The following is a 23398-nucleotide window of genomic DNA, read 5'->3' on the forward strand; positions in this document are numbered from 1 at the left end:
AACAAGGAAAAATTGCAAAGCATTTCACTAAGGACAGGTATGAATTATGATCAATGTTTTGGAATCATTTTTTAGCACAATATGTTTAGTCAATTTCAGGAACCCAGAAAAGAAAAATAACTGTCACCTAGTAAGGCACTAATTATTGTACATACAAAAATAAGCAAATCCCAGATGACTTTAAAGTGCATCATTCGGACCTAAATCATGCTTCCAAAAACTGCTCCTGTAACATTCTAATGTACAGGACAAGATACATCATCAAACGCGCTAATGCAAAGCTCATAAAACTGTTCAGATGCCGGTGATATAATTTAACTGGTATTATCTCGTTTCTCTTAATATTCCAAAATCTGCCGCTTTAATGCCCTAGAAATTTTCTGCCAAGTGTTTCCACCAGAATGTTTACATGGAGAGTGAGAATTTACCATGCCAGATGTCTACTTGGTATTGTGTGTTGGAACACTCAGATAAATTTTTGTATTCTTGAAGTCATCGAGAAGAGGGTTGTATCCATCTTTGGTTCTAGTTCTCAAGGGCTGACCAAACTCTTCCATGAATGATGATGTATCAAGCTGCACCCAATACAAAACATGAGCATAAAAGTCTAAGCACTAGATAAGGAGTGAGCTGGAAAAAAAAGAAAAAAAAAAAAAAAAGAACACCAAAAAAAAGAGCAGCAGATTTTATCCTTCAGTATGAAAGCAACATGAATGCCATGTATCATGGAGTGGAAAACATTCTCTAGGAATACATATAAAGCATTTCTGCCCGCGTAATTGCACAAGACTGCTAAAGTACCAAAGCATTGTAAAAAGATTCCAGTTGGCTGTTACAGCAAATCTTGTTTCCTAAGTAATGGAGTAACACAAACTTGTCCTAAACCATCAGGGGATGTGGAAATGATAACATGTGACAAAACACGAGCATGTCTTCAACAAAATAAGCATTTGAAAAAAAAAAAAAAACAGAGCAGCCATTAGGTGGCTTGTGGAAGCATAAGTTTTGATTTGAGAATGAATTTGAAATCTACTTACTGTATAAATATGAAAACAATGGGAAGGATTTGGAATCTGTGAATTTGGAAATAATCGGCCATATAAATACACACAAGAACATGAATTACAAGATTAAAAATTCATAGGACACCAAAAGATCAGATTCATATAGACGATGGACAAGCGCAGACATGATTCATAACCTGTTAAAGAGACCTCACAAAGTCACCATGAATAAGGGCATCAAAGAAAGTGGAAATAATCAAATAACGAGAACACTCTTTGGTTCCAAAAAAAAAAAAAAAACAGAAAACTCTCAAATTATCAATCACCAGCAACCGAAATTAGCCGCATGGCTTCTAACTTCCAAGGCTACTTACAGCAAATTAAACCTAATCCTTTATAATAAGAAAACTAAATCAACTCAAATCAGGCAACTTAATACCTACAAGGAATTTATGCTCAATATCTGGACTCCTAATAAAACACTGACTTTAAACTCGCAAATATTCAATTTCTAAAATTGTCGCTATCCTGCAAGAGACTCAAACGCACCTCAAAACTTATCTCATCACGCACAAACCTGGCTCTATGGAGAGAGAGAGAGAGAGAGAGAGAGAGAGAGAGAGAGAGAGAGAGAATAAGAAGGCATTGTTGATGGTTAGACTAGTGGTCAATAGGCCGACCCAAAGGTGGTGGATTTTTCAAATAGCGCTGATCTACGATGCACTGACACTCAATAGAGATCGTTGTATCCGTGTTGGAGACTCTGGGGACACACCACATGGCATGTCCATTATATTTAGTATTGTTTACACCGCAACATGCAGGGGACACCGGAGGACACGCCATGGACACAAATGGAGACACGACAATGTAATAGAAATTATACTCCCTCTTTCCCACAAAGATTGCCCACTTTTGCTATTCACACAAAACTTTATTTAATGAAACTAAGTGAGATATATCAAACAAATTCCATACTGCATATAAACAATATTATAAGCTAAAAAGTACAGACAACTTTATGAAAGATGTGAATACTGAAAATAGACATCCTTTATTGGACGGAGACAGTATTGGAATGCGTATAGGCATACAGTATCCATAAATAATGCATTTGGTAGGAGTCAAACCCAAATATTTAGAGTCATAATGTAGGTTTGCATAATTTAGAAGTTATTCAAAAAAAAATTCTATCTACCTTTTAGTATCCAGTGTCTTAAGAGTCGCTAGGCGCTAATCGGGAAAAAGAGGGATGCCTAGAACCTAGAGGCCGACTAGCTCCCTAGCCAACCAACTAGTCGGCACCTAGGCCGATTTTTATCTGGGCATTTGGATCCCGCCTAGACCGATTTTTAGAACAGATGCTATGCCTCTGTACCCTGCTACGTCCGTTCCATATCCGTGCTACATAGGCACCAGTTTCCAAATCCCTAGATTTTTATACTCAAGTTGTGAGACTGATTTGCCCATGTTTCTAATCTACAAGTGTTTTGGTCATCCAATTGGACAATAGATTGGGAAGCAAATTTAAATCGGTACTTCTAACCCAACCAAACGGAGTCTTGTGTCCCAATCAATTGGGGTTAGCTAAAATCATTACTGCTAAATATCCATAAAATCCAAATAACCTTGTTCGAAACAAATACAATTGCTTTAAACATTAAGAGACCATTACAAACATAGAAAGAAATTTTACCCATACAAACATATCCAAAGTGCTCAGCCTTTGAAGGCGATTCTTTTAGAAAACACACTTCTACTCCTTACAATGTCAACACAAGAAGAAATTACCATAATCGTCCGCCTTTTTTTCCCTGGCTTGGATGATTTATCCTTTTGCAGCTTCATCCACCCAGAGGAATAATGATCAATGCGTTCCAAAAGCCAAAAGTCCGTTGGGAAAAAGATGTCAGCGTCACCCTGCAATACCAAATAGGGACAGTATCTATCAGTCTTACTGTATCATTGTAATGGTTGGAAGGTACAGTAGCAGATGATAACAAAGAGATTTACCACTGAGCGAGGAAGATATAAAAGATTTTCTGTTCATTGATTAGATTAAAATGTTGCACCATCGGGTGCTCTGGACACCAGATGGGTTCATGGAAATAATCTATTTGCACGTCTCTTAGTCGAGATTAAAAAGGAATCATTTTTTTACCTAGCACATGAAAATGTTTCTTTATCTCCACATACAACGGGCCTTTCATATCAGTAGACATGCTAGCACAACATAGGTCACTGTCCATTAAGGAATATGTCAATTAGAACTTATATCTAAAGCACCTACATTACATAGTTCTTACCTATGATATGTCTAAGCTTTGCAGTATTATACTCTTATCCAACATCTTAAATGCTTTGGTCATCGTATGATTGCAATTTGAAAACAAGTTCAAAATAGTTGCAAGAAAAAATCTCTCTCTCTCTCTCTCTCTCTCTCTCTCTCTCTCTCTCTCTCTCTCTCTCTCTCTCTCTCTCTCTCATCCAACATCTTAAATGCTTTGCGATTTGAAAACAAGTTCAAAATAGTTGCAAGAAAAAATCTCTCTCAAAAAAGTTGCAAGAGAAAAGCTCACGTAATCTCTCTCTCTCTCTCTCTCTCTCTCTCTCTCTCTCTCTCTCTCTCTCTCTCTCTCTCTCTCTCTCTCACACACACACACACACACACACACACACAGTCTCCAGGGATGGAGTTGCACCTTTGCATTTAGATAACTGTTGTAATCTGCACTGCTCCCATCTTTCTGCAGAGATAAAAGGTGAAGAAAGGAATATGAACTTGTCAGACTGTTAATCATATTTGACATGATTGTCTACAATCTAATAATAAAACACCAAGTGAAATCGCAGATATAATTAAATCAAGTAAAGCTTAATCTCTTCTTGCCATTTTTACTGAAAAGTTAAAACAAACCCCAGTTTGGCAAGATTATGGTTGCGAACATAGGAACAAGGGTCCTTGAGAATTACACAAGAAAGTCAAATAAATCTATACTGTTAGATTAAAATTCGCCCGTGGAGAGTTACACTTGGAACTCCTCGGAGTATCAGCAGTTAAGCTGCTCTACCCAATTTCTAACCATTCTTCCACTAATTATGGAGCAGCATCTAACCCTACAAATGTTTCATATGAATGCGACCACATAAAGTCATGGTTTAACTACGTTGTCGTGTTCCCCATGTTCCTCACTTATAAACACATTGTGTCAATCAGTCGGAAACTCTTTAGAAAAAGATGAAAGAGAAAGTAAGTATAGAAACAAGCAGCCAGAAATAGAATGCACCTTCGTTGAAACCAATGGAGCTCTTTCACCAGGTATTTTCACATCAGGAAGGTAACTGAAATCTGAAGCAATCAAAGACATCTTCGGTAGGGCTCCATGTAAAACTTCTAGAAGTTTCTGAATAGAGTGGTTTTCAGTGTAAATAAAGTGGGACTAGGGAAAAAAGAATTATTCCATCATCGTATTTGATGCTTTACCAAACAACCAGTAGGAAGCCAGCATCTTCGAGGCTTCGGAAAAACTTTAGCCATGATATTTCGGGTTGTGGAAGTTGCCCAGCCTCCTCGAGTTGTATTATCTTTGTCCAAATCAATGATCTCCAAACATCTTCTAATTAGTGGATCTTGTAATGGCTTATATGACTCAGAAAGTTCTGACCTATAAATAACCAGAATGCTGTGCTAGTGAGTATCATGTGCAAAATGAATGGTCCCACATCTAACACTATAACGCTTGAATACATAAAAGACTCATTTTCTTGTAGGCTAGAGAAACAAAACTAAAGAACTTAAATTAGCTTTTGGACTTTTGTTGCGGGGCAACCCGATCCATATTCAATTTCCAGGACTCTTTGAGATGGAACGGATTCTAAAAAAACAGACTTCCACATGCACAGGGGAAAAAAAATAGCTTGAAACAGTTGTCTTTTTGAACAGCAACTGTTTCAGGCTTGAAACAACTATTAGACAATGTTCTTCTAAAAGTCACTAGGCGCTAGTCGGGTGGTCTGCCACCTTCAAGTGATTAATCAGATTAATCGGTGCATATTAATTAGTAATCGGCAATAAATCATTAGTCGGACCTAATCGGATAGGCCCCGCCAACGGACATCAGACTTTATAAAAATCGGACTTTCAGCCACCAACTGGGACACCAGGTCCAAATCTTGGTTAAACAAAATAATGTCCTGTGACTTGTCTATGAGCCGTGAACAGACAAGTCCAAAATGAAATGAAAACGATGAAAGTTGAGAAAGGTGGGTAAAGCTAAGCTAGAGATGAACACTTAGCTAATACTAGGGTAACAAATCATGATTCTGTTTTCAAATTTGTACCATGATGACGAGCTTATTTAGTCAAACTGTGGGCAGCATGCCCTTTGGAAATTTCCAGATTTCCAAACGCGAGGACCCGGAAATCGAGGGAGCAAGTGCGCGGACAGTGAGTGCTCGCAAAATACAGAGTCGCCACTTGGGTTTTGAAGGTCCGACACCCAAGGAACCGTATTTCGAAGCACCTGCCGCGCTATTTGATTTGAAAAAAGTTAGGGAACCAGTCCGTCATAACCATATCTGGGTTCGGGAGCCAGGTTACGAGAGGAGAAGGGTTTTAAGGCACCCATCTCACCCAATCCGGAAATTGGTCTCTACTTAAGCATTTTGCGAAAATATTTGTGATTCTTCTTTTATTAAACAATTTTTAGCCAGTTAGGGCGGGGGAACAGTTAATCGGGGATTTAAAACTGTAACACCTTTGCAGCATGCGATATGAGAACGGCATGGATGGATGAAATATTAAACGAAAACATGAGATAAAATTCAAAACTGCGACTAGACATCAAAACAGTGCCTTGGTTTGAAATTGTCGCGAACAACAACCAACTTGCATGCATAGAACTTCGTACATGCAAGTCAACCATCGCGCGACACTCCCATTCCATCGCGCGAGTGTTGATGTCTTACCAGCAGGTTGAATCTTATCCCCTTCTGGGCTCTAGAAGGACCAGTGCACACCCAGGGTCAAACCAAACAGTTTATATGTACTAAAAGTAAATAATTATTACAAACAGGGATAGCAGAAATAAAATACAACCCCAAAACAGTGAGGGTATCAAAACAGAGGCCTTTAGACCAAGTTGCCCATGCAAAGGCAATTGCTGGAAACAAGCCGACCATCGCGCGACGGAGTCAGTGCATCGCGCGAGTGTCGTGACTGGACTTCCAGGAATTGCTTTACACGCCTGGGCTCTGAAACGTGTTCAGAAGCAACCCAAGGGCATTCCCAGACTAATGAATAAGAGTTCTAAGTTAAACTACAAATTACGTCATGCAAAACAGTGAATCAATTTAAGTCATGCTTCACAGTTATTCATAAACTTGTTAAAACAGAAAACAAACTAGCACCCCATCCCCACGAGGAACATCGCGCGACGATGAGAACAATCGCGTGCGTGACTGGGTCCATCATGCGTGGGAGTGCCAGTGCACGATTTCCTGTAACCTTGCTGACTTCAAGACCAGGACTGGTATAGATTACCAGCCTTGGCCCTGCCAGCCCCCCTCAGGGATCAAAACAGTAGACGGTAAGGAATTATACCTTTGCTTGAGTGTTTTGAAAATGGATTGAACAAGGTGGTGTAGCTTGGAAAATGAGTGTAAGGATGTGGTTAGAGTGAGGAGATATCAAGTGTGCTAGGATTTGTAAAGCTTTTTTTTGCTTGAGAATTGGTAACCTTTTGGAAGAACCATGGGGGGTATATATAGGAGATGAGAGAGTGCTTGCTGGGTGGAGGGCTTGGCCTAGCAACCAGCCAACAAGGCTGGCCACCTTCCCTTGGTGGAGGAAGAGGCCAACAAGGTGATGGGAGTGGTTGTGAGGGTGGTGCAACCCATGCACCTGAATAACACTGTTTAGTCGACGAAAACGGGGTTCCTCAGGACAGTGGCCCCCTGATCATCACAAAATCCAGCTGGAAAAAGGTGAAAGTGACAGGTGTTGACCATCGTGCGATGGAGTGACACCGTCGCGTGACGGTTAAACAAGCCCCGCGATGGTAAATAGTCAAGGCTTTGACTTTGACCAACACCTGGCAAATGGATCATCGCGCGATGGATCCAACAGATCGCGCGATGGTCAAACCTGAGATCAGGGTCTTGATTTAGGTTTTTTTGGGTTTAGGACGGGCTACACTCACTCCAAGCTCAAACCATTTCACTCTCAAGACTGTTTTTGATCCGATTCATCATCGGGGAAACAAGAAACCGAAAAACAAAGAAAAACAATTGGGAAACCAGATTGAGGTGTCTACACAAACAACAGGGGATATACCTTTTTCCCCCCTAGCAGTTCCGGATGTCACAAATCACAATACAACATAGTCAGCAACGCGAATATACCTTTTGCCACCCTAGAAGTCTCATATGTCACACTTAAATTCTTAGTGGTACATGCAGAAAATTAAATGGTTATTTGACTATAGAGAAAAACCTCAAAATGGCAAGTGGAGGATGATCAATAACAGTACATAGATTCCCTTTTAATAACGACTTGTTAACAAATTAATCTTCCTTCGCCGAGCAAAAAATTAAATGACTTGTTAACAAAGGCACACACTAACAACCTCAAAACAATCAACAGATCATTAAACACAATCGTCTCTACCTAGGCAACCATACTTCAAACCACGTGTATTTCTGAGAAGGAAATTTTAGTAGTACTAGAAGATTGCTCGTTCCTAAAGCAATTTCAACACGAATCTTATGATTTCTCTTTAACCCGTGTGTATGGTGTTTAAAAACATCTAGACCTTCTTTAGACATGAACACATTTGTCTCACCTTTTTTATATTCAGAATCAACTTCGCCATGTCAATAAAACTCAGGAATAAAATTTACAATCTGCTCAATGGTAAATTTACTTAAAAGAGCCATGTGAAAAATGACAGTATTAACAATAAAGTAGTCCTTCAAATTTAAATGTGTATGATTATCTGTTTTGATGGGTATTGCAAAAAAGGGAGGGAGAGCTCTGAATTTTAAATGCGTAGTCACATGTGTTTGATGTGTATATCGTAAAAAGTGAGGAGGCAGATTTCAAATGTGTAGAATTTTCTCTTTCTCAATTAGAAAACGTGTCAATAGCGGTAATTGGAGATATTGCAGAGAGAGGTGATAAGATTTTCCTTTTCTAAATTTTTTAACCTTGATAGAAAAAGGAAATCAACGGCTGCAGAGGTTCTCTCCTTCGTATGCTTAGGCATATTAAAAATAACGATGCGTTATAATTATATAGATTTGCTAATAATCACCATAAGAGTTGTTGAACACAATATTAGACAGTCGTACATAAGTAGATGTCTTGTGGTTGGTCCATGTGGATACATATGTCGCAGTAAAATTGTACAACACTAGTGGAATGTGGTCACTCACCTTTCATGTTGCTTTTCAACCCACACTTCCATCCATGGTGAAACTTGATTCTGCGAATAGATAAGATCGTGTGGAAGATTATCAAGCACCTAGACAAATTGACCAAATTAATCAATAAGTAGAATGAATATTAACACAACACGCAAATAACCTTGACACCAACTAACAATGTAGTCAAAGACTCAAAGTACACAATGTGACCTCTCATAAACCAAAACATACCAAACTAAGCCTTCTGTTCCAATTAATTGGGGATGAGCTCATGCACAAGAGAAAGAATAAAAAAAAAAGGGGACAAACTTCACTTTCACACCCCCACCCCCTTTGGTTTGGACTTCATGCGGATTCCCCCCTTGGCATTTCAAAACTTGTACATTACCACCATGTTTTGTGGACTAAGAGTCTTAAAGTGCACCGTTGATTCCGTTAATGGTGCTTGTAAGAAGGCAGAAGTGTCGGTCTTCATTTATAATGAACTCAATTATACACACACACACACACACAGAGTATAAAAATGTATGTGTATACATATAGTCATATATACATGCAATGCAAAAAACTTCATGCCCTGCACTCATCACCACCCGCCACTTTTCTTCACTACCTGCCAACTCCTTTCCTCAAAGAAACCACATTTGGATGTGCCACCACCACATCAGATAATATCAAACAAATTTCAGACTTCTATGGATTCTAGGGTAATGTCCACTTTACCTCCCTGTAGTTCAGGCCTCATGCGGATTGGCTCCCTTTGATTCTACACTTGGCCACATAAGCGCATATGACTCTTTTACCGAAAAAAAGTAAAGTCCGAAAGAACCCTACGATTGATTAGCCTACTTCAATTCTTCACCCCTCTGCCATGCATACAACTTGTCAGCTGCGGAATCAACTCTCTAATTCTCGCACTTTTGCTCTCTTTCTCTTCCGTCAACCGAGACGAGCCCCTTGTGATCCCAGCTGCCATCGCCGCAAAAGTTTTCCATGGGTCTAAGATTTTTTCTGACTCTATTAACTCTATAACATCTCACCAAAGAGACCATCTCCGTCATTGGATTACAGAGAGTTCACAAAGTATTAGCCAAGATTAAATCTATCCCAATTAGATCTCCCCCATAAGCGTGTAAATAGAAAAGTAAAAATACCACTTAAACTGCATGTATGTAATGGAAACAATAACTTACTTACAAACACAGTTGTTTTGTCGTCCTAGGGATTTGAATGGCTATATCTTATTAGTGTTGAAGGATAGTAACATATCCAAACTGAGTTCACGCACTTACCCACCTTTGGATGTTTAGGAAAAAAGGGAGAATTTTAAGAAATTCAAAAAACACCCAACTCATAGTGGCAAGTGGCAACAAGCACGCCCACATCAATTCCCCACCAAGATGCACATCAAAATTTTCTGGAGAAGAATGCTGACGAGATACACATCTAAATTGGACTGCGACTGCTGCAGTGGACGGAGAGGAGAGTGGTGGTGAATGGAGGTGCTGCAGCCATGGTAGAGATAGAGAGTTGGGTGTTTATTCCAGAGGAATGGGGAAGAGAGAGTATTCTTTTATTTGTTTAAGGGCACTTTCGCTGTAATTTTCGAAGAAAGATGCGTTTTGAAAAGAAACATTCTATTTAGGCATGTGTTATACAGACTGTAAAATGGATGAAATATTTAAGGGCCCTTTTCACTCTAGATTGTAATGGGATTACGGGTTCAAGGGTAAAAGTCAGGTAGACAATCAGCACAAGGCTTAAACTACCAGGAGGTAAAGCGGAGTTCACCCCCAAATATCTAAGCAAAGTCTTTTAAGTTTCTACTTTGGTTAAAAACTCACGTTTTGCATTAAAATTGCCAAAATTCCAATGAATCAATCCCCATACTCTTTTGAACATCTGTTTTCAGCATTGAGAATCATCTGCGGGTAAAACTTCTGTTTTCTTTTCATTTTTTCCCAGCTGGTAACCTACCAATTAATTGCATTTGTGACATCAACTAAGGTGTATATGGACTGATACCTCTCTAATATGACATGTTTGCACACCAGTAGATATTGTTACCCCCTGTTTCACTCTCTAGGTGAAATAAATCACAGATCAATCATGATTCCTTCAATTGAGGCACTGAAAATCATTTTCGTAATGTAATCCGCAGGGCCAGGGCAATCAACGTGGACTAATGCCAATTAGTGGCAAAAAAAGGGGCTAGCAGTAAAAGAAGAATCAGGTTTTGCAAAGGAAGTAGCAATTGTGATTGAATTGCTATTGTCAGTCAAGGTTGTCAAATCGTGAATCGAAATGACCATTTTCTAAATTGTGAATCGAAGCGAATCGTGTATCGTAAAAGATTTGGTCATAAGAAGAAAACATATCCATATGTATAGAGATCATAAGGAAACATTATGAGGATAAGTCTTATGAGCACAAGGGGACAATCATTTAGAGGACGATCATTTTATCTTTTCTAACAGAGGTTTGCTATCAAGATGAAGTACAAGGGTTAGGAAATAAGATACCTCCAGCATTATTACCCAGCATGGTTGTTGGTCCGCATCTCCTGTTGTAACCAAAAATCCACTAAGGCAAATCGAAAAGAAATAAAAATGTTGCACAAGAAGATAAAATGAAGTATTAGGTAGCACCAAAGGACATGGAAACAACATAACACGGACACAAACACATTGTTCCTTTAGAACATAGGACTCTAAACATTGACGAAAAATGGAATAAAAAATTAAAATTGTCTCTACTGATTCCAAATATGAACAGTAAATACAGTGAGAAATCAATCAAATGAGGATCAGAACAGCATGAACAGTAACATCACAAAGAGATCAAAATAACAAAACCACTTTATTTCAAGAACTCAATTACAGTGCAAAAGAGATCTGCAAAAAACTGAGGTTCTACACACTGGCTATTTGCAGCAGAGGGGATCCTTTACAAAGAGTAAGGGAAAAATATGGGTTCTTAAAAGGGACTGGATGCCTGTAAGTTCTTGTGCCTAATGTTGTCAAAATCCTATGAGATGCGATCTGTGTACAATTTAGTGCGTTTAAAGGAAAAATCAATATGAATGTCTAAAGGTATCTCACGTTTAAATAAATCTTGCGATACACATACGAGATGGTACTTGTCTTATGATTGGTAAGTTTACAGGTAAAATCAATACAGACCTATAAACGTATCTTTTGTTTAAAAAATATTCTTGTCATAACCACATGATCCATTACACAATGCGCAATATATTTTTATTATTAGAACATGTTACATGTTGAAGGCGAATTTTTTTGTATCATCAACGTTTTTACTGACTATGTGCAGTAAATATTGTCTTTTATATTGGATATAACTATTACTTTAAGTTATGTTTACGCTTGTTAACGTATCTTATGATCCGCAATACGTATCCCAAAATAAAATATAAATGGAAATAATGATACATTTTGCTTATCTCGTTTTGAAAACCTTGCTTATGTCTTAGCTTCCTTTGCCAGAAAGATATGTCAGTATTTGCCAAAGGGGTTTGGAGAGGTTGGGACGGATCTGCCATGCATACCTGCTTTGCAGTGGGAGAAAGGAAAAGTGGAATTTTCTATGACACTTCAAGCACAGTGGGCTGGTCATTCTTTTATGGAGGCCTTCCCTACCCCATGCCAGATAGGATCATATAGTACATAGGGAGGTGATGGTGGCTAACTATCTAATGATCAGCATTGTGTATAGGGCAATATAATGAAAACTTCAGGAGGAACCCAACTCAAAATTGAGAGGTCAAGTGAGTAGTGCAACTCTCTGCTAATAAGCATACTCATATATTATCTGGAAGGGCTGACGTGAGATGTAACATGTGAAATGGAAAAGGGGCCATGGTAAGGTGGGAGCATCAAAGGAACAAAATGTGGAGCAGAAGAGTTCCTTTTGGGGCATTTTCCTCAGCCAACCACTCCTGAAAAAGTTTGGACAGTTGATAATTTAATGATGCTGCGTAATGCCTCATGTACCTAGAGGCCGGGTAATTTTGTAGCCTGAACTAGTTTAATCTAAATATCACTGTACATAGGAAACAACCATAAGTTACTCCCTCTAATTTACTCCTTTCTTCTTTTTCTTCTCCTTCCCCCCTCCTTTCTCTTTTCTCACCACTAGATCTAGCTAGGTATCGGAGCTGCAATCCGTTGCTCTGCACAATGGTTTCCACAGCTTCTTAATGCGATTTTATTTTCCTAGCATGAATCCTAAAATTTATCAACAGACTAGCATGTAAGGCCTCTGATTTCAGGAAAATAATCATACCTCATATGAATTGATTTACTATGTTTTCCCAATGTTCCTAAGACCTTCGGAAAAACAGGTTTTTTTCTGGATTTTGCATCTTGGGCGCTTTTTAGGGCTGCTTTTGGCTCAAATTGGACTCTAGGGTACCGAATGGACACTTGGGAGGTTTCCTGAGATGTTCGAAGCACAGAGTGTTCGACTTCGTGGAGAAAAATGGTTCAGTCCACTATTCTGGTCATTTGGCAGTCATTATTTTGGCATTTTTCCCTTGATCGCCTACTTATTCTAAACTTCAGTAGATTCGGGATTATGATAAATTTTAATGCGGCGCTAAATTTTGTGATTTGATGATTTGGATTGTCTAGGTTCATTCAACTGGGACTGTTGCTGTGAAGATTTATAGCTCATCTCAGTGACAGTAATCCCAATAGGTTGGAGGGCAGCAAGTAATGATTTGGTTGCAGTTTGCAGTAGAGATTGACGTCATGTACTATCTGGTTATATCTCACATGCAACCAAGGAACCGCATGTCATCCTTGGACCCAAAAAAGTCCAATACTTATGTCCCAGTTACTTAACAGGTAACCTACCATAAGTCACAGTCTTTATTCCTTGACATGGATCATAAGATTTGGTCAGTTGTAGACCATATTCTCAGAAGATCTTGGTTTGGGTGAGAGGTCCCTTGTCGAGTTGCAAGCTAGGGCTCCATACTTTTTGCAAATTGATACAGATACACAATGTGGGAGGTGAAATCAACTTAAAGGATTCATTTGTTTGATGCTGAGTTTGGATAATTCTAGGAGCCGGGATTAAGGTAAGAGATCCTTAACATGTCACGGCATGAAAACAGCCATACAGTTGGCCAAGGCTGTAGTCATTAGCATGTGTGCCAATGCATTGAACGTACATTATGGATGCTGTCGGCCATACGAAAGACTATTGAAAGCTATCCTTCCACAGGGTAAAAGAGTTCTGCGGTCCGCAAGGCATATGCCCGACCAGATAAGATGACTATCAGCAAGTGAGTTAGCCCAGCACACGCACGCCTTCTCGGCAAAGCAGACCAAGTGTAAAGGGCACAGTGGCAGTTAACCATTGGTAATGGTCCACCAATAATAAGAATTTAATTGCTACATGAAGAAGAAGTTCCAGTAAAGAGGGTAGAGATCTCACTAACCATGGCTGGCACCCAATGACCAGCATCATTGTCAACCAAACAAAGCTTGGAGGACAATCTTGCCACGTCTATAAATGGGAGGTGAAGTTCAGGCAGGGGAGAAGGGAGATGATGCAATCATAATCGCTGCAATATATTATCCACTTATGTGATTTATACTTCTTTCATTGAGTAGATCAACCATGTTCTGACCATCAAATCCCCTTTGCCGACTTAACTATCAGAGTGCACCTCCGGCCAAACCCATTGGCTGGTGAGCATGTTGATGGTGTTCTTGTTTTGCAGGATAGATGACAGGATCCGTTAGAAGTATTAATTCCACATTACCAGAGGTTCTTATGAGTTCATAATTTGGTATAAACTGCATGTGATTGCTGAACCATACAATCTCATCTAACTAATCATATATGACAGGAAACACTGCATGGTCTGGGGTTGCACCCTTTCATGTTTTTGAAATTGATTAACTTTCAGCTACAGAAATAGCAACGGGGATATGGGTCTTGCATTACTAAAACTTGAGATAAACACTGTTACACAGATAATGAGGATAAGTCTCATTTTGATAAAGGCTTGGCAATGTACTTCAAACATTTAAGTATGATCAATTAGTAGAACGTCCATCCAATTAAAGTCTATGATCCTTTCGAATAAACTTTGTTACTTGAGGGTCCTTCCCTAGAAAAAAGAACTTCAAATGAAGCTCTTTGTATCCTCTCTTTGCAAGCATATATCCAAAACTTGACTCCAGACTTTCCATGAAGATCTTACTCGGATATTCTGAAGACATCCACCCAAACTTGATAACCTAAAGATAGCTCTTGAATAATCTTCCGATTTCAGAGCATGTTGTAGCAACTGGAGTATGCTTCTACTTTTATTGTTTTGCTCATATCTCTCAGGCTATCATTTTGATTCCCTTTTTTGCCCATTTTCTCAGGCTTTCATTTTGATTCCCTAAGCAGAATGCAACTAACAATTGCACTTTTGACCCAATCACAAGTGAGCTCGTGGACATAAAAATAGAAATTCCTGTTATTAATTGAGCAAACGGATATTTGTTCACTCAGACTTCAGGCCTAAAGAAAATCTATCTAATAAAACACAAGGGTGTAGGGACCACACAAGCACAAGTTGAAAAAAGGGCTGAGATTCATTTGATCTAATGGTGGAGAGGCATTCTTCTCATTTAATTAAAGTGCCCACATCCCCACATTTATTACAACACTGCCATCAGAGAAAATGAAGTTCCCCCACAATCCATCTCACTTACACATCCCTACCGTGCGTTCTTTTATTTTAAATTACCGAGCGTTCTTTTTTTTAAAATTACCGTGTGTTTAAAAATCAAAACTATTTTAGGCAGATTCTGCTAAGGAATTTTTGGGCTTATGGGTTTTTTTTTTTTTTTAATTATTGATTGTCTCGACGAGAGGAATCGAAAAAATATTACAAGATAAAGTCCCAAATCAGCTTTAACTTGGATATTTAAAAAAAAAAATTTAGTACAAGTCAAAATTTTATACTTTTTTGATTCCACAAAAGTTAGGCTCAAAAAATCCAAAAATCTAAGCGGAACAGCACCTCACTCTCTCTCTGATGTGTGTTCGTGTGTGATGTCATTTCTTCTATTTGATTCGTGTGTTTTTTTTTTTTTTGTGTTGGGGGGGGGGGGGGGGGGGGGGGGGGGGGGGGTGGTGTATTTCGAAAATCGTTTTGAAAGGGTTTTGATGCATATGCAAGGGGTGTCTATGAATTAGTGGAGAAGTTGGCTTAGTTCTAGCTATGATTGATCAATTTCTCTCTCAAGTAATTTCTTTCATGAATCGATTTAGTGTTTGAGCTACTACGGAAATTCAAAAGGTAATTCCAATCGGATGGGTAGTGCCGTAGGCACGGGCAATTCCAACCAGGATGCATAGTGCCGTAGGCACGGGCAAGCACTAGTAATGACATACAACAGGCCATAAGGTCGTGTGCTCAAGATGCATGAAATGAAGCATATTTCTTTCCTTCATCTTAGAAGTCAAACCTAGCTTCTCACTAAAAGGCAGCCACCTCGTACGTAGCATTACTGCATACTTCTTATGCATACCTAATAAAAGAAATATCACTAATAACAACAACAATAGCAGTAACGGGAAGAAAATAAGGATAACAGAAAAAGAATCCAAGAGTGATATCACAACTACAGCAATAGGTTATGAAGCTGTAATAGCCTCTTAAGCATATTTGTCTTCATTCGAGTAGTTCAACCAGGGTAAAATCACTAATCAGTTGGGCCCCTGGGAAAACAAACCAAGACAGCATATTTCTGGAATTAAAGCAAACATATCTTCAATGGGGATAGAAAATGAAAAAGTGCAGAGAAATAAGAATCGATACCCCACCCACTCTGGTCAGCAGCATCACGACACTCTACTCTAAACTTTGATAAATGAGTGTGAACTTCTCCAACAGTTTCTAATTGTTTCTTGGCCAGTGAAGAACTGATTTCCACTGAACTGCAGTGAACAGAAAAATCCTTCACATCAATGACATGCAAGCTACCATGCCACACAATAGCTAACAACAACTTCATAATGTTCAGGCAGCTTCCATTAGGTAAAATCCAAGTAGACCTAAAACCATGAAACTAGCCACCCATAATTTGAAGAGAATTAGGAGAAAGAAACTAGAGATGCTATAAAACTAAATCTTGATATAATTTGAAGCTACACCCAAACTTAAACAAGAGTTTAGCTGACATTCAAGTTGAATTTAGGCCAAATGGTTTCTCAATCCAAGTCTATAACATGAATGAATTAACTGTTAAGATTGGACGAATTGGCAGGTATGGGCCACCCGCCACAAGCTAGGCAATGTCTACCAGGTGCTCCAAGATTCAAATCTTATATTCTTCTTTCCAAGCCATAGAAAGGTAATCTTTGTTTTGCCCAATTTTCAAATCATATTGTTGAAAAAGAAGTATGCAAAGCTTAGGAGCAGTTCGAAATTTTTGCTATTCCAGACAGGAGAAGGTTCCACCATTTATACAAATTACCTGTACACATTCACTAGTGAACTCATCGAGGCAAAACCTTTAGCATCCATTTAACTATAGCGCCTATACATTTAAATACAGCGCAACTCCACTATATTCCTTTTACTCAACTGCACAATAATATCTATATTTTTTCCCAAAAATTGAAAGAGGCATCATAATGGTGCATGGAAAGAAGATATACAGCAACCAATGAGGAGATGGAAAGCAGAGGAGGAGGATCATTGCCGGTAAAAAGAACGGCAAAGAATCCACTAAAAAAGTGGAAACCTAATGAAACAAGAACAACCATACTGCAACAGACCAACCAAAATAAATGGAGTCGGAATATTCTTCAGTATGAATAGTCCGTAGGCAACATACCAAGCAATAACACATCATACAATGAGCGTATGAAACATATACATTTCGTACTATTCTGTCTATTAAGGCTGTCTTCTGTAAAAGTGGTGAGCAGGAACATAGTAACTAAGTTTAAATTCAGTGCACATACATGTAAGTCATGTTACTGTAAACTCTTGTAGGTGCATTCAACATTATGTAATCCATAATGCCTTTCGCACAAGTTCCTGATCCACCACCAATTTCATATATCTGAATGCAGATAATAAAAGAACATGATCAATCTTTAGTCTTAACCTGCAAAAAACTAGATCCAAAGCTCAAAAAATCCCCCCTCCCTTTCACATATTATTTGGGGAAAAAAAAAACTAACATACGAAAGCTACAAATAGAAATTAATTTAATGACCAGTACAATTGAAAATAAATAACAAAAATAGGAGGATTGTAGAAATGAAGAGCGGGATGCAAATTTCAAGAATACCAGTTTAGAGTAACTGGGGAACAGAATACTAATAGACTCAATTGGCTGAAAGCTGAAGTAGGGAACACTAAAAGAGCAAGGACAGCTATACCAGTGCTGAGTTTCAAGAAAAATAGTGTATAAAATCACCCCCTTTCAAAAAGTCGTATCCACTGCACAAGGCCTTACAATAGGGTCTAGGCCCTGGGGGAGGAAGTAAGTAAGTAGCTTTGCAGCAAACCTGATTCCTAATAGTACAATCTGGCAGCTTAGTAGCAGGGAGGCTCCTAAAGTGGTGCCGCTCCCACCTTAGGAGCACACTCCACACTAAGGAGCTTGACGGTAGCCCGATCCCATTGAGATGGGAACACACTCCTTACAAAGATGGGAGCTTTTGTATGATCTTTATTAAATAAATAAATAAAAGGGGGGGGGGGGGGGGGGGGGGGGGGGGGGGGGGGGTTTATCACTTGGCTTTATAAATGGGTCTTCGATTTAACCCATATATACAGCCCAAGTCATAATATCTTGAAAACAAAAGCATATATTGTAACACTAGCCCATGTTTTTACTCCCTAAAATGATTGTACTTTAAAGTGTATATCCTATGCTACATAATTTTCGTAATGTATGTACACGCTCCTTTCACACTCCCAATTTTGGGAGCTTCTATGTTCTCCCGTACCCGCTCCCGCTTCGTGCAACTAACGGTAGGAGTATTCACCTATGATCATCTCCTTCAATGAAATTTCTACAGCATTATGCACTCCAGCAACCACATAATAACTTTTGTTCACAATGAACAAGAACAGCAAGTTTTAACTATTTATGTACCGAAAATGATGCAATGATATAATCTTGTCGTTGCCTAATGCAATGGTAAACTGTTCCAGTCCAAGTACAGCTACTTCACGTAAACAATGTCTAAAATTCTGAAGCAGTCTGTAATTTAAGACGCACAAGATGTGTAGTCATTACATGTCAACCATTGTGACAACATGTGTGCATCTAAAGAATACACTCAGGTTCGATTATCTATCAACCATACCCTTGCATTATTTCCCCGAGATTGTACACTGGCCCAGTATAGAGCAATGTCAAGGTATAGAATTGTTTTGCAATGAAACAGCCAACCAAGACTCAGCATGAAGCTCATAGGAAAAACCAATATCCCAGCTTTTGAGAGACAAATTGTGCGGTAGTTCAAGAAAACAAGGAACTTACTTTTAATGGAATGGAAAGATTTGCGGTTCGCAATATGGATTCAGCAATGCCGTGGGCATACCAAGGCTGCAAGGAAAAGTATTTCTAACTAAGAAAAGAGGATACACAACAAAAAACTAGGAAAGATAAAGGACAAATGATGAATTGAAGCCAGCTGAGCCACTCTGTTGAAAGAAGGAGCACAAGAAAAAGATATTCAACTAATGTAACTTCAGCAGGAGCCCTTTTTTATCATCTAGTAAGCAAGCTGGCTTACTAAAGAACCACAAGCAACTACATTTTTTGAAAGTACTCCTCCCTATTACAGGCTTTATGCAGCCCAAATACATCATAAAGTAGGCAAGCTAGATCCACAAAAATAAATCAAAATTTTGAAAATCAAACGAATTTACCAAGCAACCTGAATGTACCAAAGTGTATGACATTACCTTAAAAAGTTCCACCGGAGTAAACCATGATATGTCATTCTTCTTGTATATAGTATCCAAATACTGCATATAAACCTTCCTCCCTGTACTGAACAAGTTAGGTATCAACATATACTGACAAGTTTTAATAGACTCATTTATCCACAACAGCAGTTAATATTTGTTTTCGTTTAGAGCAAAGGGAAGAAAGATGTCCAATAAGAAAAGCAAGAAAGGTTATCTACCAAATGAGACAAGAACAGGACAAAAGTGCTCATAGGATAGTCAGTATCTAACCTTAATACAAATATGACATTTACATTTATAGTGTGTGAGTACCATGAGACCGAAATATCCTCACTCACTAATACATAAAACAATATAACTTCTAACAACTTGGTCCCAGATCCTGCACTTTCCAACTAAGTAATTTGGATCCCACATGCAAATGGGGAATTCAGTGCGAATCAACTTTCAAGCTATTAAAACTGTATAGGCTCCTATTTTTGGTCTAAACTCATATGGATCCCTCATCATATCCCTAGGTGGTCTATCATTCACTGGATGACCTTTCAAGGCAGATTATCGATGAAGGACAATTTATGCTCTTGGGGAATGTTCGGTTGCAGCAGGCGTATCCTATGCTCTATTCCAACTGAATCACATGGTCAACTGTTGTTGGAGTGCCGGTTCTACCTCCGTGTGTGGCAGCATCATGGCTAAATGAAGGTACTCCAATCCCCCTATGAAATCAAATGATATCATGTCTTGGGGGGGTTGGTCAGAGCACGGAGAATTTGCCACGGTAACTATGAACAAATTGGTCTGGATGTTGTTGGAGTTGCGGGCAAGGTAGAAGGGGATGTGAAAGCTTGTGTCTCATCTTGGAAAGAGACAGCCCCTTCATTGGAGAATAGACACCTTTGCGAGTCTTGGGATTTCTAGTAGAGTGCTTGATTTGTAATTCTTCAGTTTCTGCCATGGCTTGAGTTAGTTATTCTTTCTGAGTGTGTTGCTTACGTAGTTCTAGTTTTTTGGTTATGGCCTGTTTCTTTCTTATGCTAGGCCTGTTTGCTCATTTTGTTTGTCTGGGTGGATTCTCAAGGTTATACCCTTGGTCCTTGATTCTTTTTTGTTCTTACACAACAGCAACAAGACAACCCATCTAGTCCCCAATCATTTTGGATATGGGTGGGGGAGGATTGGAAACGGTTCAAACCTTTGGCAATATCCGCACATAGTGGTTGCTCTCAGAATACCACTAAAACAGTGGCCCCCTATACCTCCAAGAATTGAGGAGCTAAAGGGACGTTTTGCTGCATAACCATGCCCCCAAATCAAAGCCAAAAGGCATAAGAGAGGGCAGCTCCAGTGACCAAAATCAATCTCTGTGCTGCTGTGCACATTACCATATGCAATACTTTTTGCAATGCTCAACTCTCACACAGCCTCCGCCTCAATAAGAGGGTCTTTGCAATAACTCTGAGATTACGCTAAATTCAAGACAAATCACAACAATTCTGACAAACACATACCTTCATTCGGCCCCAATCCCATAAATGAAGAAATGCAAGAAAGCGTAAGAGATATATGAGTACCTTCGAGCTGATTGAACTTAATGCTTTTCTCAAGCACTCCAACTGAACCCGATCTTTGGGAGAAGTAGCCATGATTTGGATCATACAATGCTGACCTTACAAAATCCCTAACCTGCGTATCGAAAATAGCAATTTTCAGGCAACTACGATCATTTCAGTTGCAGAAGCTAAAGAAACACTGTTTATGTAATGTGGGTGTGGGTGGGTGTGGAGAGAAATTACGAGAATGGGGGTGTCGCCAACGATGTGCGTGGAGAAGAATGCAGGAGGTGGGTGAGATAAGGATGTACAAGAACTCACTGCAGTCAAGGTCAGTAGTGTATAGTTAGAGAAACCAAAAGGGGGGAGAGAGAGAGAGAGAGAGAGAGAGAGAGAGAGAGAGAGAGAGAGAGAGAGTACCTCTGGATGTGCGGAAGAGATGAGAGAGATTTCTCGAGGATAGAGAGCGAGAAGCCATGGTTTGAAAGCGAAGCACTTCAATTACGTTTGCCACAGGGCTTTGCAACCCAGGCAGAGAGGGTTTTGTGCGGCCTTTCCCCGCACCAAAACAAACCACACCACCCCAACGAGTTAAGTATTTCTTTATCAATTGTTGAAATTCGATTTGAAAACTTAACGAATTTTAAAAATCTATTTGAACTGGACTTATTTAATGAAATAAATTAATCTCAAACGAGTTTTAATTGAGTTAACCATAAATTGATTTCGAGTAGCTTGGATTTTCTTAATCTTGATGAGTAGAACGAGCCGAACAGTTGTTTGTTCAAAAAGATGTTTAAATTTGTTTTGTTTATGTAATAGATCGACCCCGAACAAGCTTTTAGCGCGCAAACACGTGCTCAAGCATTTTTGTTCGTTTATTAGCCCAACACCAATGAAGTATTACATCCCATTGAAACTGAAATGGCATCGACATCCACTTTATTTTCTGAAACCGCATTCACATCTTTTAGAAAACATTAAACAAGCATAGAGCATGTCCAACTTTGACATTGACTTCAACGTTGGAGGAGGTACCAATTTTTTTGAAAGCTTATCTGACAAATTGAAATATTTACTTTTGGCATCGAGAAAATCTTCCCTCTCCAATCTTAATTTCAAATTTAGAGTAGTTAAATTGTTTTGAAGGTTTTTTATTCTCTAACAGTCTTGTTTTCAAACAAAAAGAGATTTAATATTAGGTTCAAAATTGACAGCATGAAGGCCATGCCAAATCCACACGGAAATATGGCCTTGCATATGGCAACTAGGTTGGAGCTAGTCTTTGCTTTAAAAGTAGTGTTGCTTCGGCACGTGGGATTTGAAGACTCCCGTTGGAGTTGCTCTTGAAGCATCTCCCAATGAGGTAGCAAAATCAAATGCAAACCATGTTTGAAGTGTCAAGTCAGCAGAAAGGCACTCCAACTGAAATAGTAAACTTGCCGCACCATTTGCGGTAACTCTCACTCTTCAAGTTGTGTATTAATTTAATTCTTTGTCAAAAGTGTTGTTTGATAAAACTGAAAACTAAAGTTGAAAGCTAAAAAAATTAATTATAACAAACCCATATCTCCTAACTCCATCTCTCTTCAGCAATCAAGGTCGATCGACTCCATCTCTCTCTCATGCACCCTGGAAGATCGATAATGAGAAAAATGGTAAACCCTAAGGCCTAAAAATTTGGTTATTCTTTTTGGGTACTTTGGAAATTATTTTTGGTTATTTATCCTGGGATTTATGTTGGCGAATATGGTTTTTATCAGATTTCTGTTTTGGAGCTTTTGGTTGTTCCCTAGGATTTGCAATGGGTTTTTTCGGCCCAAAGGAGGCCCAATATTTTGTTTCCCTTGTTTTCTTGCTATTAATCCATGTTTTTTTTAGGCCCAAATAAAGCCTAAATAAGCAAAAAACCAAAGGGAAAATGACGGCCCAAGAAGTGTTTTGATAGTTAATGTCCATTAAGGACAATGCTAAAAATGTCCTTGGTAGGTATTAATTATCAAAACACGTCCTGAGCCGTCATTTTCCCATAACCGAAGTCGATAAAACTGACCGGAACTGAATAAATAGAACTGTTTTGGCTCGACGACTTGGTCACTCAGTGCTTGAAATCGGAAAACCAAACTGGTCTGTTTGGTAGTAGTAATAAAAATGCCGAATAACCGAACCGTACAAACCGATCACACCCCTCGCAATTACAACTAACAGAAGACCAAATACCCAGTGCGACCTTTTTATTTGTTTTTGCATGCGCTAAGAATTTCACTAGAACTGAAAGAAATCCAATTAAAACTACAAGAACTTGGATACCTAACAAGACCTCCCAGAGCAAACGATACTAAAGAGAAACCCACTTACTTAGGTTTGAAGCAGGCACTAGCTAATTGTTATTGTTCAAGCAAAGAAATATATGGCTACTCAAACTGTGATTTTTTTCTAGCAAAAAAAGT

General features: G+C 38.9%; 1 protein-coding gene across 3 annotated transcripts; it reads right to left on the minus strand.

Annotated features, from left to right (window-relative positions):
• Positions 1–25: 25 nt before the first annotated feature.
• Positions 26–21535, minus strand: LOC131300444 (protein arginine methyltransferase NDUFAF7 homolog, mitochondrial). 3 transcript variants are annotated; one of them, XM_058326295.1, is made up of 15 exons: positions 21369–21535; positions 21192–21268; positions 20970–21081; positions 19393–19475; positions 18965–19030; positions 17430–17530; positions 16279–16397; positions 13890–13961; positions 10952–10989; positions 8439–8527; positions 4489–4669; positions 4292–4408; positions 3707–3751; positions 2796–2924; positions 26–575 (listed from the first exon to the last, which is right to left on the minus strand). In XM_058326295.1, the coding sequence occupies exons 1-15, from the start codon at positions 21424–21426 to the stop codon at positions 441–443; spliced, it is 1422 nt and encodes a 473-aa protein (XP_058182278.1). In that variant the 5' UTR covers positions 21427–21535; the 3' UTR covers positions 26–440. The 3 variants fall into 3 exon arrangements, with proteins under 3 accessions (XP_058182278.1, XP_058182279.1, XP_058182280.1); XM_058326296.1 differs by lacking the exon at positions 13890–13961 and having other exon boundaries at positions 10952–10992; XM_058326297.1 differs by lacking the exons at positions 21192–21268; positions 21369–21535 and having other exon boundaries at positions 19393–19480.
• Positions 21536–23398: the final 1863 nt, after the last annotated feature.

The sequence above is a fragment of the Rhododendron vialii genome, chromosome 9a (assembly GCF_030253575.1).
Source record: "Rhododendron vialii isolate Sample 1 chromosome 9a, ASM3025357v1".
In the NCBI taxonomy this organism is placed as follows: Eukaryota; Viridiplantae; Streptophyta; class Magnoliopsida; order Ericales; family Ericaceae; genus Rhododendron; species Rhododendron vialii.